Here is a 17,103-nt window from a genome sequence, read left to right as displayed (position 1 = left end):
CCAGACCACATGGTGATCTTTTGCCCATTCGGTTTCTGAGTATTAGTCCATGTTTTCCCTACCCTATAACATTTACTGATGTTGACAATTTAGAGACACAGTGAAAAGCAGAGAAAAAATACTTACAAAAAGAATGGCAACATATGTCATACCTGAGACTGCATAATTTTCTTTTGGGTGGGTATTTCCCAGATAACTCATTTTAGACTAATACACACAGCTAAGCTAATTGCTTACAGAGTAAAAGCATCAATCAGATGATGGTTTCTCTCTCCCAATCTGTAATGTAAATAAAGTTTTTGATGCTATAAAGACATTTCTTCATTTCATCCGTTAAGTAAATTTAAAAACAGATTTCCCCAAAAATGAGCTTAGAACTTTAAATAATTTGCCTTCTCTTCCCAAAATAGAAAAACATCTGGAACCTCCTTTTTTTATTTTTATTTTTATTTTTTATTTTTTACCCAAATGCAGAAACATATCACAGCCTTAGGAAAGTGCATTGGCTTTTCAGTTCTTTTGGGTGAATGAATTACATCGTTTAAAGTCCACACATTTCATCCCATGATTTTCTGACTTAAATTATTTTCAGAGTCTAAAATGTAATAAGTAATAATGTTGTTCATGGGGCTTTCTAAAATTTGCACCTATACAATGAGATCAGACCATATTACAGAATGTCTTTTTAATTTTGCAGATGCAATTTTACTTTAATTTTTATTTTTCAATTACAGATGACATCCAATAACATTGGAGAGTAGTTTCAGGTTACAGCATAGTGGTCAGACCCTTATATAACTTATGAAGTGATCCCTGAATAAGTCTAGTCCCCACCCAGCACTCTGTGTGATTATTTGAATATTATTGACCATGTTTCCTAACCTTTACATCTGCATGACAATTTTGTAACTGCCAGTTTTTAGAATTTACTTTTAGAACTTCTCATATACAGCAGGGTTGTGTATCAATTGAAAGTTTTACAATCTGTGTTTATTTATTACCTTTTTCCCCTTTGGTAAGAACATTTCAGATCCATGTCTGAGTGAACTTCAATTATGTGATACAGTGTTATCGGCTGTAGCCACCATGTGATACATTAGATCTTCATTAGATCCTTGGAAGAGGCTTCTTCTTCTTCCAAGTGAAAGTTTGAACACTTTATCAACTTCTCCTTGTATTCTTACTCTCAGCCCCTGACAACAATTACTCTCTGAGTTTGTTATTTTTAAATTTCACATATAAATGACACCATGCAGCATTAGTCTTTCTTTGTCTCACTTATTTCACTCAGCAAAATGCCTTCAGGTTCATCCTGGTCATCAGTGAGAAAAATTTATTTTTCTCCTAGCTGAATAATATTTCATTGGGTGTGTAAGTGTGTGTATAACTTTAATCCATTCATCCATTAAACACACTTAGGTTGCTTTTACACCTTGGTTATGGTGAACAGGCTTCAAAGAACCTGAGAATTCAGACACTTCATAATAAGTGTGTCCCTTTGGATATATACCCAGAAGTGGGATTGCTGGATGACATGGTACTTATACAATTGTAACTCACCAGGGATAATAGATAAACATTTCCTCTTTTCATGATACAACATGAGAAGGATGAAAATAATTCCATTTGATAGATACTAGATGAGTCACATTTAATGTTTAATTTCTTCTGAGATTCATGTGTCATTTCACTTGTGTTTTCAAAGCTACTTTTTTTGCCATCCCCCATTTTGATTAGGTTAAATTTTTTGAAATTACTTTTGTATTCATCCTACACAGTTATATTTTGGCTCTTGTCATTTACAACCAATATTTCTATTAAAATACAGACAGCTATTTATGATTGGAGGATGAATTAATGAATAACAGAATGAGTAGCAATTTCATATTTCAATCTCTTTCATTGCATTATAGTACAATGTTGTTTAATGTTTTCTCCTTTAGAGACACTTATTTTTATCAGGGAAAATATAAATTCCTTATATGAAAAATAACAAATTTAATTCAGCAATTAAAAAAAATGAAGGGGGAGAAATTGAAGAGGTGAGTTTGGGCATTAATATTTCTGACAATAATCCTTAGTTGAAAATGCAGTCATTCCTCAGAATATTAGTGACAAATATCATTGTGTACCTGTTGCTAATGGGATTATAATTTTATCTTTTTCCATTATAACTAAGAGACAATGAGTGTATAAATAAATTAAAATAATGCCAGTATTTAGCAACATTTTCCAAGAGTAGGACTGAAACATCTAAGATATTGTTAACAAGGCCTAAAATGTCAATGTTTATAAATTTTAAGATGAAGGTAAGTTAAGAGTAGGGTGGACAAGTTTTTTGTCCCAGAAGTCTTCAGGAATGTGCAAGTGATTGATTTCTCAGGGGCACTTATAAATGCACACACTAAATGACACTCTACAAGCTCACAGTCTCCAATGTTCTGGAGGTGTGTGATGAGATAAGCCCAAGTATAAGAGTTTCCTGTTGAAACTTTAAGTGACACAGTGATGAGAAATCTACTTTTTTTTCTAATTTTGCCTCACTCTCAGTGTTCAGGGGGCAGTCTGTGAGGACCACAGACACTGCTTGTAGACGGGAGTCAGCAGGTCTCCTGTGAAGGATGCACGGCTTTCTGGCTCCCGGAGGTATGTGTCTCTACTCTCCTGTGTCTCTACTGACCGGATTCGTTTAAGGGGAAACTAGAAACGTGAGATGTGATAGAAATAAAGTACAATTAATACGCAATCAAATCAAAGAAAGCACTGGTATTCATTTCTGATACTTTAGGGTAAAGAGTAAAATAGGAAAAAAAATCAAATTTTTGCCTGTGCAAAATTACTAAGAAGTAACCACATGCATATTTTGGTTTGAAAATCAGGATAACTTAAATGGAAAGCTGTAAGCATCCTGACAAGGAGCAGTTAACTTTGGATTTCGTAATTAACAGATATAATAATTATGTGTGTTACTTCATATTTAATCCAGACCATAAAATTAGATTCTTAAAATGAATTCATCCAATCATGAAGGTCAAATATAATTTTTCAAAAATTCATTTTAGTTAAATTAAAGCTATTTGACTTGCAGTAAAAATCAATTTATAATCTCTGTAAAATGGTTATATACCTTAATTATAAACAATCAAAAGATTTTTAGAAATGGACAATATATTGCAAAAAGAGGTACCACATTGATAAGATACTCCTGTGGCAGGAATTGTTACACTGTCTGATATAAGTAAAAATAGTAACATGGCAAATGTGTTACAATTGAGTAACTTTGAAATTGAGTAACTTTGAAATTAAGTAACTTTGGGAAGCTTGCAAATATCAGATTGAGTATTAATTGTTTTACATGCATTGTATGTCACATATTTCCATTCCCACTTTAATTACCAAACTGGGTTGCTGGACACTAATTACTAAAGGTCATACATTGTAAATTTCAAAGGCAGACTATATTCCAAATGTCACTGAGTACAATGACTGAATTAGTAAATTACATTTCCTGATTTATTACATTTTACTGTGCACAGCGGCTGCCTTCACAGAGAGTGACAGATGAGGGATCTTTCTGGACATTTGAAGCAACAGTGTTTCTCTGTAAATGATCTACAGCACGTTTATTTATCGTTTTGTGTATTTTCGTGTTTAACCATTAAATAAATTACATGTTACTGGTGTAAAGTGTGTTGAATAATCCTTTAATGCCCTATTGCTTTTATTATTTATTGAGCTTTGGGTAACTTTAGTGTATCATGTAACATTTCAACATACAAAAAATTTCATTAAAATTTAACTGATCTCTCAGGACTGTACAATTATTCAAAATAAAATATTTGATAGCACCTCTTCTCTCCTTTCACCCAATAATTGTTAAGTGACAAAATTACATTAATTTATTGCAGTTAATCACCATATATGCTAACACTACTATTCCTCCAACTTTAGATCACTCAATTTTTAAACGTGAGTGGATTTAGAAACGTCATTAAAATTGGTGCATTTTTTTTCATACAGTATTTTAGCTTTCACTGTTATTCTAACAATGTTAAAATATTTCAGTGGAATCTGACTTTATAAAGATATTATGATGAACTACTTTATTCTTGTTACTTTTCGCTGCTTCAACCAAAAATATCATGTCAAACATAGTATATCATTTTAAAAACCATTATTCTTCAGAATCACTGAGTTGAAGCTCTAAGTAAATGAAAACAAGACTTCATGTTGGTCAAATGCAAAGTGAGTACTGTTTCTTCTCTTACACTCCACCCACGCTGACTCTCCTAGGGATCCTGTCAGTGTTCACATCACGTATTAACACTGAAGGACTGTCATCAGAGGCACCATCCCTAACATTACTTGGCTGCAGGATGGATCTTCAGAGAGAAAACGAGTCAGAACTGAATCTGGCTAAGGACTCCAGGAGACAGCAAAGGAAAGACAAGGGTGTGAAAAGTTTCATTTTACAAACAGAACAGCAGCACCTGTCCTCTGTGGAAATCGAGTATGGAAATGCTTTACAAGATCTTCCAGGGAATAACAAGAACCACTGCACAGGTGACACATTTAATAGACACACAGTATGAGGGAAAGACCAGGGACTTAGCTGACATATTTTTTCATTTGTGAAGACCAGAGCTTAAAGTTGCAAAACAGTGTCTTAATATGAAATCTGAGCAGTGATTTATTCAGACATCATTATGAGGTGTAGTCTTTGACCAGCAACTCAGTGAGGATTGTATTTCCTGACAATGAAGTGCTGTAATCTGGGGGGAAGATTGCAATGAAAGACTTGGTTTGGGGGTGGTTCAAGTTTATTTATATGGATCCCTGTTCATTTCGGTTCTCTTTGAAAACTCTCCAGCCAATGTCTCCACTTGTTTTTCTCTTGCTGCAGATTCACCATCACCACCAGAGAAGCTCATTGCTGGGATCCTGGGAGTCATCTGCTTTATCTTGATGTACACTTTAGTAAGAATGATTCTGTGTAAGTAAGTTTTTGAAATATTCTAAGAGAACTTCTCACTTGAATGATTCTCTAAACATGTTAATATATTATGGAATAGAGCTCTGCTTTTAAAGTAAGCATTTAGGTAAATGTGGAAAGTTGTGAATTTGTCATATGAATAAATAAGAGAATGATCATAGAGAGATTGTTGTATCTATTTGTATATTTCATTATTCAAATATATGCATTAAAAATCTAAAAGACCATATTGATAAATACAAATTAATTCTTGAGATTGGTTAAACCAATATTTTTAAGAATGGTACAGTGTGATCCAAAGTGTTTTGAAATATTCCTCCCCTAAATATACATTATTTTATTAATTTTCCTTGGGGAAACCAATTTTATTTCAGATTTTACTGCTCCTAAACAATATACCAAATTTTAAACTAAGCAACTAAAATTTGAGCCCTGGCTGGTGTAGCTCAGTGGATTGAGCATGGGCTGTGAACCAAAGTGTCGCAGATTCGATTCCCAGTCAGGGTACATGCCTGGGTTGCAGGCTATGACCCCCAGCAACCGCACATTGGTGCTTCTCTCTCTCTCTCTCTTTATCTTCCTCCCTTCCCTCTCTAAAAATAAATAAAATAAAAGCTTTAAAAAAAGAAACTAAAATTTGATGTTTTTTTAAAACTAGGTTTATTTTTATTAGACAATATTTGTAAAGCACTCTACTGTAACACACATTACTGGGTATTAAGACTCAATATTATACAGTCAACACTAAGCTATGGGTGAATATAGGTGAAACTCCTTTATGTATTTATTTCAGATTTGATAGTTTTCTTTGTTTAACTTTATTTAAATCATTGTTGCAGTACAATTTTCTATCTCTTACTCCAATCCCAACCCACCCAGCCAACCCTCCCCTCCTCCCTCCCATTTCCATCCACCCCTAGGTTTTATCCATGTGTCCTTTATACTTGTTCCTGTAAACCCTTCCCTTTTCTCCCTGAAATTCCCCTGAACTTCCCTCTCCTCTCCCCTTTGAACTCTGCCAGTCTGTTCTTTATTTCAATGTCTTTGGTTATATTTTGCTTGTTTCTTTGTTTTGTTCTTTAGGTTCCTGTCAAAGGTGAGATCAGATGGTATTTGTCTTTCACCACCTGGCTTATTTCACTTAGCATAATACTTTCCAGCTGCACCCATGCTGTTGCAAAGAGTAGGAGCTCCTCGTTTTAATTCCATCAGTATTAATTTTTATTTTGAGAATCACCGTAATGTTTTCCAGGTACTGTAAAACTGGAGAGCAGCAATTTGTCCACAGCAGCAAGGACAGAAAAAGATACATTATGATTTTCAAAGTTCTGTTTTTAGTACAGTTTATATTTTCTCTGTTTTCGGGAAGGCACAGATATAATTTGTGCGGAAGAATATAAATGATGAAATTAGCAATAAATATTCATAAATAATGATTATAGGAGAGTGATTTTTTTCTCATGCAATATGAAGTAGTATATATTTAAAATTACCATATCCAGGCCTGCCTCAGTGGCTCAGCTGATTTGACTGTCATCCCATATGCCAAAAGATTGCTGGTTTGATCCCTGGCCAAAGCTCATACCCAGGTTTCATGTTTGATCCCTTTTTATGGCATGTACAAGAGGCAACTCATCAATATTTCTCTCTCAAATCACTACTTCTCTCTCTCTTTTTCTCCCTTCCTCTCTCCTTAAAATCAATAAGCATATCCTCATGTTAGGATAAAAAATAAGTGAATGAAGTAAAATCACTCACCCTTTGAAACCAATTGGCTTATATGTCCTATGGCTCTAAAAGATGAACAAATAACATTACTATCCTACATAAGAAGTGGTTGCATTCATTGATGTTCTAGGCATTAGAGAATAGATATATTTGTTTATATGCTTTGGAATGTGGTCACAAACAATAGGAGATGAGAGATGACCTTCCTGCATGATGCGTATATGAATGCTTTTTGTTTACATGTATCAGCTTGTAAGTGTGCACAGATATTGTGCTGATATATGCATATACCTATGCATATATGTAGGATAATTTTGTTTTTTAATTCAAATTGTGTTCAGTTAAAAATTCATTGTTTTTATGTTCATCAGAGCTTCTAAACACCTCATAATATTATAAAGTCTCATTTTAAATTATGCCTATAGACTAAGAACAAAATTTTACTCTGTACAAAATTTGTCCAAGGTTAAATATCAGAACAATTTTAGAGAGTAATTTATAAATATATGTATCTATACATACATATCCCATATACATCCAAAGACACACACACACACTTGTATCATATTCAAGACTTTCTTTAGGACACATCATTGAGAAATACAAATAAGTTCTTCTTATTGATTAGATCAAAACTAAGAGATGGTGAAGTTTGATTCTCAAGGCTTTTGAGATATTATCCCCCAAATTATCATGGCTTCATTAATTTTTCTTGGTAAAATCAATTTTATTCTAGGTTTTTTTAATCCTAGAAAATATACCGCATTTCAAACTAAGAAACAAAAGTATTATGATTCATGTAAACCAACATTTCTTTTCTATAATCATTACTTCTTTTTCTAGCTAATGTAATACTGGTACAAAATAACTCTTCTTTCTTGTACATAATATAAATTATATATTACTTTAACAGGGAAACAGACAGTTACAGCAGAGAACCATACAGGGAATCAGACAACAGGGAACCAGAAAGGTACCTAATTATTTTCTATGTTCTGATATCAATACAGCTCCTACCTTGTCTCTAACACCGTCAATATTTATAGGGGGGTTTTTTGGTGGGGGAACATAAATTATGATACCATGCAATAAGTGTGCATAAATAATCAGTAAGAAGGGTATATTTCTTATGCAACAATATGAATATATATTCATTTAAATACAGTATGCTCATTGTTGCCAATTGATTGAAAGATAATTTTGGTATTATAAAAATGTGGTTTCATTCATTGACATTCAGGACATATAGAAAGTGGATATTTTTGTTTGTGTGTTTGCTTAATATGGGCACATAAGTGAGGGAGTGAGGGGCTGACCCTTCTCTGTGAGGGCATATGAGTGTGTATGAGTGTATTATGCTTTATATATGCCAGTCTGTGAGGGTCTATACATAAACTGTGCACTAATTTGTCTCTACCTATGCAAATACTGAAATTAATTTTCATTTTAAAATTCACATTGTTCTTGGATGACAATGTATAATCTTTCCTCAGCATATCATTGTGGTCGATGTCCAGCAGAGTGGTTAATGTACTCCAACAACTGCTATTACATCAGCACTGAAAAAAAAACATGGAATGAGAGTTTGATGGCCTGTGCTTCTAAGAGCTCTGACCTACTCTATATAGATAATGAAGAAGAAATGGTAAGATTTTTAATGTTTCCAACATTTTATTTGAAAGAGTATTTTATTTTATATTTCTATAGAATTCATTCATGTTTTTGTATATATCTAAATTATTGTAAAGATTGTCAGTATTTTATTGTTTGACTCTATAACATTGCAGTTCTTGATTTTCACAGACAATCAGGCTTCTATAAATAACTTTTTTTCCTAAAGTAAACTTTGCTACTTAGTTGTACCATGCATCATGGACAGTATAGATGTGATTGTGTGTGTTACAGACTGCAATTGGTCATGATATAGTAGTTTCCAGCCCGCTCCTGTGCACTCTCTCATAACTTCTCCTCTCTCCTCACTTAACCTCTATTCAGAGATTTTATATCACAAATTATTTGTGCTTAATTTTGAATTTTATGTAATGAGAATCATTCATTTTGCATTTTACATGTGTCCATTAACTGACTCATGATATATTATGAATTAATTCATATAACTGAATGTACTTGAAGTTTGTTCATTTTCACTGCTATATTTTATATACCTGGCATTCTTTAATCTATTCTACTCAGAATAGAAATATTTTTAATATGTGGTTGCTATGAATAATTATTTCTTAAAAATCATTCTGTATTTCTTTTTCCAAATAACATATATTTAAAATAATTTATACATAATAGTACATATAATATATAAATTGATATACTCTAGATGTTATGTTTGCAAAATGTAATAATAATTTATAAATGTAGTTATTCTGATGGTGTATGTGTATAATTAAAATGTATTGCCTTTTTGCATTAGAATGAAATTGCAGGGTCAAAAATACATGTGTATGTAAATTATCCCTGCACTTTCTAGTTTGTTGCATAAATACACATTATATTCAATAGTTTCATGATCCAAAGTTTAGTACTACCAGAAATTTTAGTGCCATCAGTTCTGATCTTTATATAAAAGCATCATTATGACTTCCATAGGTATTTTCCTTATACGGATCAAGTGAACACTTCTTTCAGAGCACCGTTCATTATGAATTTCTGTACTGTGAGAATGAGAAGTGCCCATTCATATCTCTTGACCATTTCTCCTGTATGTTACCTGTTATTTCCCTTCTTAGAAGTAATGATATTTTGGATATAACTCCTTTTTGAATTTCTGAGATGCAAATGGCTTTCTGGATTATTCATTACATTTTTCTTCTCATATTCGAGTTTTTTAATGACCAGGATTTATTAATGTTACCATAGTCTAATATCTCATTTTGGACATTGGTGATTATTTTGGACATATTTCACAAGTTGTTCAAAGTTCATGGAGGTAATCTATTGCATTACTCTGTATGGTTTATTTTTCTCTTTATTGATGGGCTTTTAGTTTTAGGTTTATAATACTTTGAGAATGAATACTTCTGAGATGCTGTGTTTGTGATACTGTGTGGTAGAGATGTAGTTCTCACTTTTCTGCATCATTACCAGTTGATACAGCATAATTTATAGCAGATGATCTTTTCTACATAACAACTTTATATACATCAGTCTATATATTTAACATAAAATTTAAGAAGATGATCACTCATTGTGTCTCAAAAATTGTTTTTCTGTCTTCTTTTGTCTTTCTTTTTGTTCACAGGCAATAATTACATCTAAGTAGGTTTTACTGATAAAGTTCTATAAAGGTCTCCGAGGTTCCATTAGTTTTTCTATCTCATTCTCCCTACCTGCAGGAATTAATTATTTCTGTCACTCCATCTTTATTTCATCAATTCTTTCTTCTACATGTCAATATTTATGTAAATATATTGAATTTTGTAATGTAGATAATGATTTTTCAACTGATAATTTTGTTTGATTCATCCATACAGTTTTTATTTCCCTAATTGTTCCATCACTGCCATCATATTGCCATAGAGTTATTTGAACATAGTTTTTAAAATACATTTTAGGTACGTATATCTTTATAATAACTAGTATTAAATATTTGTATAAAAAAACCCAATATCTTATCCCAGCAAAACTTATTTTGTATGGCTGATTTATCACTCTGACTATGGAAGGTATTTTTTAGTTTGTTTGCATGGTTTTAAAGTTTGGGTAAGTCCACATTTTCAATAAACATAGACCCTCCTACATGCTTATTAGATTTATACTTTTGTAACTTCAGTAAACTATTACTGTAGAATCATCTCTTTTGAAGTGTGCTGAGTTTTTGAAATTCTTGTTATAATTTTATTTTTAGGCTCAATTACTGGGATTTCCCTTGGGCCTGCATAGCTTACTTGACAACCAAGGATTTTTAAAAATATATTCAAATACCTCAAGTCAGTATGGCTCCACCCTCTGCTATTTGGTGAACTTCTGTGTGTGTGTGTGTGTGTGTGTGTGTGTGTGTGTGTGTGTGTGTGTTTGTAAGGTAGTACTCATAATTTAAAAACAGTTCTCGAATCAATTTTGGATTATGTTTTTTACTGGATCATCTTTGTTTCTTCTACACAGTGCAAATATTTTTTCCCACCAATCAATTAGGTGTAGATAGTTAATATCACCTCTTGTACTGTGCTCTCATATTGAGTACCTTCCTGTTTACAGCTGACACAGACTAGAAAAAGGATGGTCTTCCTCACTTTTAACCTAGTGAGTTCAGCACTTTGACATGAAAATAGAGTGGGCAGTTTAACCACCACTTCCAAAGTAATCAGACTCCCCCCGTGGCAACACCAGTGATGTCTCAGTGTTCCCCAAACAGTGAGAATTACACCTCTTACACACGAATTGAGATGGGTATTGGGGGCGTCTTAGACACGAAGAATACAAATTTGCTCTATTTTTACTGGAACATCTAGCTGCTTTTTCCAATAATAACTGCTCCTGGTATTTTTACTCTTTGATCAAGTTTCAGAGTTATAAAATTGTTATGCTTGTCCCTTCACTTAATCGTGCTAATACATTTTCTAAATGTGTCCAATATATAAAAGTATATTATAAATTGAATCACTCTAACCTAGAAAAAAACTGTATTTGGTTTTTCATTTTTTAAATCAGCTTTATTTACATTGCAAATATACAATTTAGTTACTTAATATATTTTTAATTCCATTTCAAGTATCATAGCTTGCCATATACAACATTACCTATTTTTGAAACTGCTATGTAAGAACACTATAAAATACAAACTGTAACCTATATAATTCCCTTTCTGTATTCTGATTCAAACCTTAAAACAACATTGATATAGCCCCAATCTTGGTAGGTCAGCTGGTTAGAGCATCATCAAACTACACACAGCATGCTGGTTGATGCCCCATTATGCATGCACACAGGAAGCTCCCAAGGAATGCCACACTAAGTGGACCGACTAACTGGTTGCTCTCTCTCTCTGTCTTTCATCAATAAAAACTAAATTAACAAACAATAGCATTGATTTAAAAAGGGAAGTTAGTTAATGGGCATACATCTATTTTTTCTAATGAAGAATGGTAAAAAGAGCTACCTATGTAAGTAAATTAAGAGTAGCTAAAAGCTTGTGAATTTTGAAACTTTTATCAAAAAGGTCTTTTGTAAATTGCCAGTTATAAAAATCAGTCACAACAATGCAAAGCACAACATGGAGAATATAGTCAAGAATATTCTAACAAATATGCATGGTGTCAGATGGGCCCCCAGATCCATGGGGGGTGGTCACCTCTCAAGGCAAACAGAGGGTCCAAAACAATATTGAATGTGAACAGTAAAGAAAAACATTTTTTAAAGTTGTTTTCAAAACAAGTTCTCTGAAATTATCATTGTCACATATTTTCTAAGGCCAATTTATTTTGTCCAAAATCATTCTCATTGTCTAATATTAAAACCTGCATTCAAATACTCAATGTACAAATCAAACCACAAGCAAAAGCATTATAATGCTTAATACAGTCATTTAGAATATAAAGTTTGTCCTGACTGGTGTGGCTCACTTGGTTGGACATTATTCTGTAAAGGGAAATGTCACTGGTTTGATTCCCAGTCAGGGCACCTGCCTGTGTTGTTGCAGGATTGGTCAGGGATCCAGCATAGGACAGGCAACCAATTGTTTCCCCGTTCTTTCTCCCTCTCTTCCTCTCTCTCTAAAATTAAATAAGTTGAATCTTTAAAAATAAATAAAATAAAATATAAAGGTTTAGACTTTTGTTTTATTCTCCCATGCTAATGCAGTCATAGATTTGTAGTTTTCTTAAAAGTCTTGTGCATCTCACAAACATGCAGGGTTCTCTTTCTCATATTCTGATACCCTTGATGGTTGCTGGTGGGCTTCTTGCACATGCACACCTGAATTTCCAACTTAGCTTCTAATGTGATCACACCTCTTTTTTTTTCATGAATTATCATTCCCAGACTTTTGAAAAGTTTATTAATATCCATAATATCAGCTTCCAGTTGCCTAAGAGAAGACTCTTTCATGAATAAGGTGGAGGTCATCCTCTGTAATTCCCCCACCCTGCCCCTGACCTTGAGGGTGAGTTTGGCTTTTCCAGAACACAAGAGTCCTTTTTTTTGAGCTCTCCTCAGGAGTTCCACCAGATGCTCTGGAGCAGGCTCCCCACTCATGCAGAACACTCTTTCTCTTTCTCAGCTGCTCACCTTTGGGGAGTTGGTCAGTGATGCTATGAATTCAGCCACTGAGAAGTAACCTGTATTTTTCCTTTCAGGCTGTTCACTGAGGGTGGTAAGAGGAGATATGGACTGTTTCATGGACTTACTTGTCTCTTTGGCCAGTTGTTTAGAATATTATTAGTTCTGCTGCAGCTGTTGCCTCAAATGAGGTGATTCTTCAGGTGTTCCACATTGATTCAGAGTCCTTAATTTTTTCACACAAGGTCCTGTGATCTTTGGGTGTTGGATATGCTCAGACAGCTGGGTGGGGTGACCAAGAAATCGTGGATGGCAGGGTGTGGTTGATTGCTTATTCACTAGTGTCATCAGATTTTGGAGGGCTGTGCAGTTTAGTTAGCTATCACCTCCCCCTCTAACTGTGAGCCCACATTTTTGTTTTGCAAATACAAATTAATTTTATGTAATTTCTCATAAAATTTCTTTTATCATAGAAGTTTTTGAACATTTTCAAAATATATCCATGGACTGGACTGTTCCAGACAAATAATACTAATTCTTGGGGGTGGACAATTGGCACAACTCTCTCTTCTGAACTGTAAGTTTCTTTAGAACTCATATATATTATTCCCTCATGCTTTCAATCATGACTTAATCTCAGAAACAAAAGACAATGATTGAACAAGTATGTGAAGGAATATTTAATTGTTTCTTAGAAAAATGTTAAGAAATATTCAAATTTACTATGCAAATAATACTATAAATATTTGTTTATTTAAATATTAAGTTATGTAGCCTCAGATTAATGATTTATTATCTCTGCATTTCAGATTTGCAAAAACTTCAGAGTTGGACAAGAATTGCGTATTTTGGAATTTTGAAACACACAACTTCTATTCTGAATCCTGTCTAGAAAACAAAACATATATTTGTAAGCACCAGTCACATTAGCTCACCTAAATTTGGTATAATGTTACTCTCACCATCCCTAAAGAACACATTTCTAGTTTCTTCAAGAATGCTGCAATTATTTTTGTAAAACTAAGTTTTAAGAATTATTTTGAGATCAGTTTTGGTTTCAGCACAAAAATAAAAGGAAGGTGCTGACATTTCCCATGTTCCCCTGCATGCAGAGCATCCCCACTATCAGCATCACTCAGCAGAGTGGGACGTTTGTCACTGAGAATGAGTCTGTGCTGACACATGGTAGTCACTTAAGTCCATACTTTATCTGACGCTTCATCCCTGGTATTACAGAGTTGTTTTGATATCTATATTTTTGTTAACCTTTCAAAGTCTATATCCAGGTGCATATTAAACATTTAAAAATCTTGTTATTAATTAAAATATATCAAGTATAAATCATGAATTGTAATATCAAGCACTGTTACTTCTAAGTCTAAATTAACATGAATAATTGTACACACACCTTCAATATAATTTTCCCCAGCCTTTGAATGTTGAAAATGGGGACTGAACATATCAGGATAACAAGGTGTATAAGGCAGTTGAGTCAGGGGAGAGAAACCAGGGATGATTTAAAGAATTATTAAATATTTTAGGGGGACAGCCTTCAGAGAGGGGTTGAAGAAAATTACAAAATATACCAAAGGTTAATCAAAGAAGATTACCAAAAGGAAGAATCATATATGACCAAGGCTATCTCCTCAGCAATGGGTTGCAGACTCATGTCAGTACAGAAGACTCTGTGGCAGACATGATGTTCACTGAATGGCTCTAGGAGAGAGAAGCTCACAGTCTGCAGGCTGATGGATCTCACAGTGTGATCGGCAAGTAGGATGACCTCTCTGACAAAGGGTCATCAGGCCCAGGTTGCAGAAGGGGGAGCTCTTGCTGTAAACAGTCACAAAATCTTGCTGGAGGGTGAATATTACAAGAACTTCCTGCATGCATGCAGATACCAGCCACAGCACTGGAGCCAAAGGAGAGAAAACAGCATGAAACCAGGAAGAGGAGTCCTTTCTCCCAGTGCCCTCCACTGACAAAGCATCAAGCCAGCTGACTGGAGAAGAGGTTGTAGGATCTGCTGCCATGATCTCAGAAAGGGCAATATGTGTAGATTTGGAGCAGAGAGAACTAAATTTCTAACTGCCCACTCGCTGTTACTATGCAACAACCCCAAGGTTTCTATAAGGAAAGCCATGTGACTATAATCCACTTGCTTGGACAACACAAGCAACACAAGTATCTTCTGAATCTATTTACTGCATCATTCTCAATGATTGTAGTCATTTTTTGGTAGAGACTAGTAGTTTCATTGGGAAATAATTAGTGTTCTTTGGTATCTCTTACATACCTGTTTTTTTCCTCTACTTGATTTTAGTTATTTTTGAAGGTACATTGCTTTATTAAGCTATTTGTTTTTCCCTTTTGACATTCTGAGTTACTATGTTTAGAAACCTACATTGATAGAAATAAATACAAAGTTAAAAAGGAGATATAAACCTTAAAAGGATAACATGTCCATGTGAGTTAAATAGTACTTATTGACAGAATGTGGGAAGAAATTTATTAATTTGACATCATTAAGTGGTAGTTTTACTATAATTCAATTACAAATGAGAGAGATCCTATATTTGTTTATCATGTGCAAAATGAATTAATAGTTTCCTATATTGATGTGTTTGAATATATAGTGTTTATACTCTCTATATTTATTCATTATGTTCATATAAAGGAAATATGTGAACATTCAAACTTTAATTCATTGTGATATGTGTATTGAATCGTATCTAATATCTGGCATTGTATTACAAAAAACCCAGTTGTACTGGCATTTGCAAACAAACATTAATTTTACTCTATTTTTTTTTCATTTGTCCATGTGTGGTTTGGTTGGTTTTCAGGTGATATAGGCTGAGCATGTATGGGTTTAGCTCCAGACCACAGATTCAGTTCAGAGCTTTTTATATCTTTTATTCTCTGAACAGTGGGCTACCTGACATGTGACCTTCTCAGAGCAACAATTAGCCACTCCCCACAGAACTAGCAGAAATGTGCTTCTTAATGCCTGTGCTCTGAACTCATAAACTGTTACTTTCACAAACATTTTATTAACCAAACTAGTCATGTGGTCAGCCTTGTTATTTTTCAGCAAAGTATACTCTTCTCATAGTGGTCAGAGAGAAGAAATGTAGATTCACTGAAAAACAATGTAATCTACAATAACAGCCATAGAAAGATGTGCAGATGGGAGTAGTGTCCCAGCAGCAGTGACCCCTGTGGGGGTTGTGGAAATCCCAGAGGTCAGAGTATGACATATCCACACCCACTGCAGACCACATTGGTCCTCAATTTACTTCAGTACTGTAAGGTATGTGTCCTGTATTTTAACACAATCAATTTGCAAATATAGAGAGTCATCATTCAATGATATAAATAATTTCTCAAATTTAAAGTACCTCTTGTCAATAGAGGGAAGCAAATAGAAATCATTAAACTTTTGTGGAGAACTCACCACACCCAATGATCAGGAGAATAAGTCTGAATAGGAAATTAGTTGATCAACAACAATATTTCCAACAAAAAAATTGTCACACTTCTTTGGGTGCTCTTGGGAAAATGGTGACTTTTGTGTTTATGGTGAAAGCCCCATTCATCTCAACAGCTGCTTCTCTGACACAGTGTGAGTCTGACACCAGCATCACAGAGATTGCAGAGTCTGTCTGAAATGCTCTGCCCTCACAGATGTTCAGTATAAATAAAAAAAGAGAAATAAATAACAAGCTCTGAGAATGGACAATGTATTTGAGACCATATCTCTTGCATACTGTGATGATTAGAGGTGAATTTACCAACGTTGCTGGTTTTTAGACCAACTTCACGTCTTCATGTAAATATTACATCCCCAGTGGAACCCAATGATACTGCAGTTTTCTCCCAGATGACATTCCCAGTTATTCTAACATTGTTCAAAATGTTTTCATACAACACTTATACCTCCAAACACGATGTTTTATTTTTATTTTATTTTTTATTATTTTAATTTTTATTCTTGTTCAATTGCAGCTCTCCCAACATTTTCCCTGTTGCCATCCCCTGCCCTGCCTTCCCACCCTGAGATCTATTCCCTCCCCATTGTCCCTGCCCATCAGTCTTCTCCTAATGTATTTTAATATTTTTCTGGGCTTGCACCAACAGTATTTCATCTGCCA

General features: G+C 34.0%; 1 protein-coding gene and 1 pseudogene across 1 annotated transcript; one reads left to right on the top strand and one right to left on the bottom strand.

Moving 5' to 3' along the window:
- Nucleotides 1-4,376: 4,376 nt before the first annotated feature.
- Nucleotides 4,377-9,995, top strand: LOC123819368 (NKG2-A/NKG2-B type II integral membrane protein-like). Its single transcript, XM_045839693.1, has 5 exons — nucleotides 4,377-4,563; nucleotides 4,904-4,993; nucleotides 7,635-7,694; nucleotides 8,215-8,366; nucleotides 9,975-9,995. Exons 1-5 carry the CDS (start codon nucleotides 4,377-4,379, stop codon nucleotides 9,993-9,995), a joined length of 510 nt encoding a protein of 169 aa, XP_045695649.1.
- Nucleotides 9,996-12,569: 2,574 nt separating this feature from the next.
- LOC123819367 lies at nucleotides 12,570-13,297 on the bottom strand (annotated as a pseudogene).
- Between the last annotated feature and the right edge of the window lie 3,806 nt (nucleotides 13,298-17,103).

This window comes from Phyllostomus hastatus, unplaced genomic scaffold, assembly GCF_019186645.2.
Source record: "Phyllostomus hastatus isolate PE091 unplaced genomic scaffold, TTU_PhHast_1.1 phas_contig_308, whole genome shotgun sequence".
Lineage (NCBI taxonomy): Eukaryota > Metazoa > Chordata > Mammalia > Chiroptera > Phyllostomidae > Phyllostomus > Phyllostomus hastatus.
The sequence above is the reverse complement of the archived record's forward strand: the minus strand, read 5'-3'. Positions and strand labels throughout refer to the sequence as shown.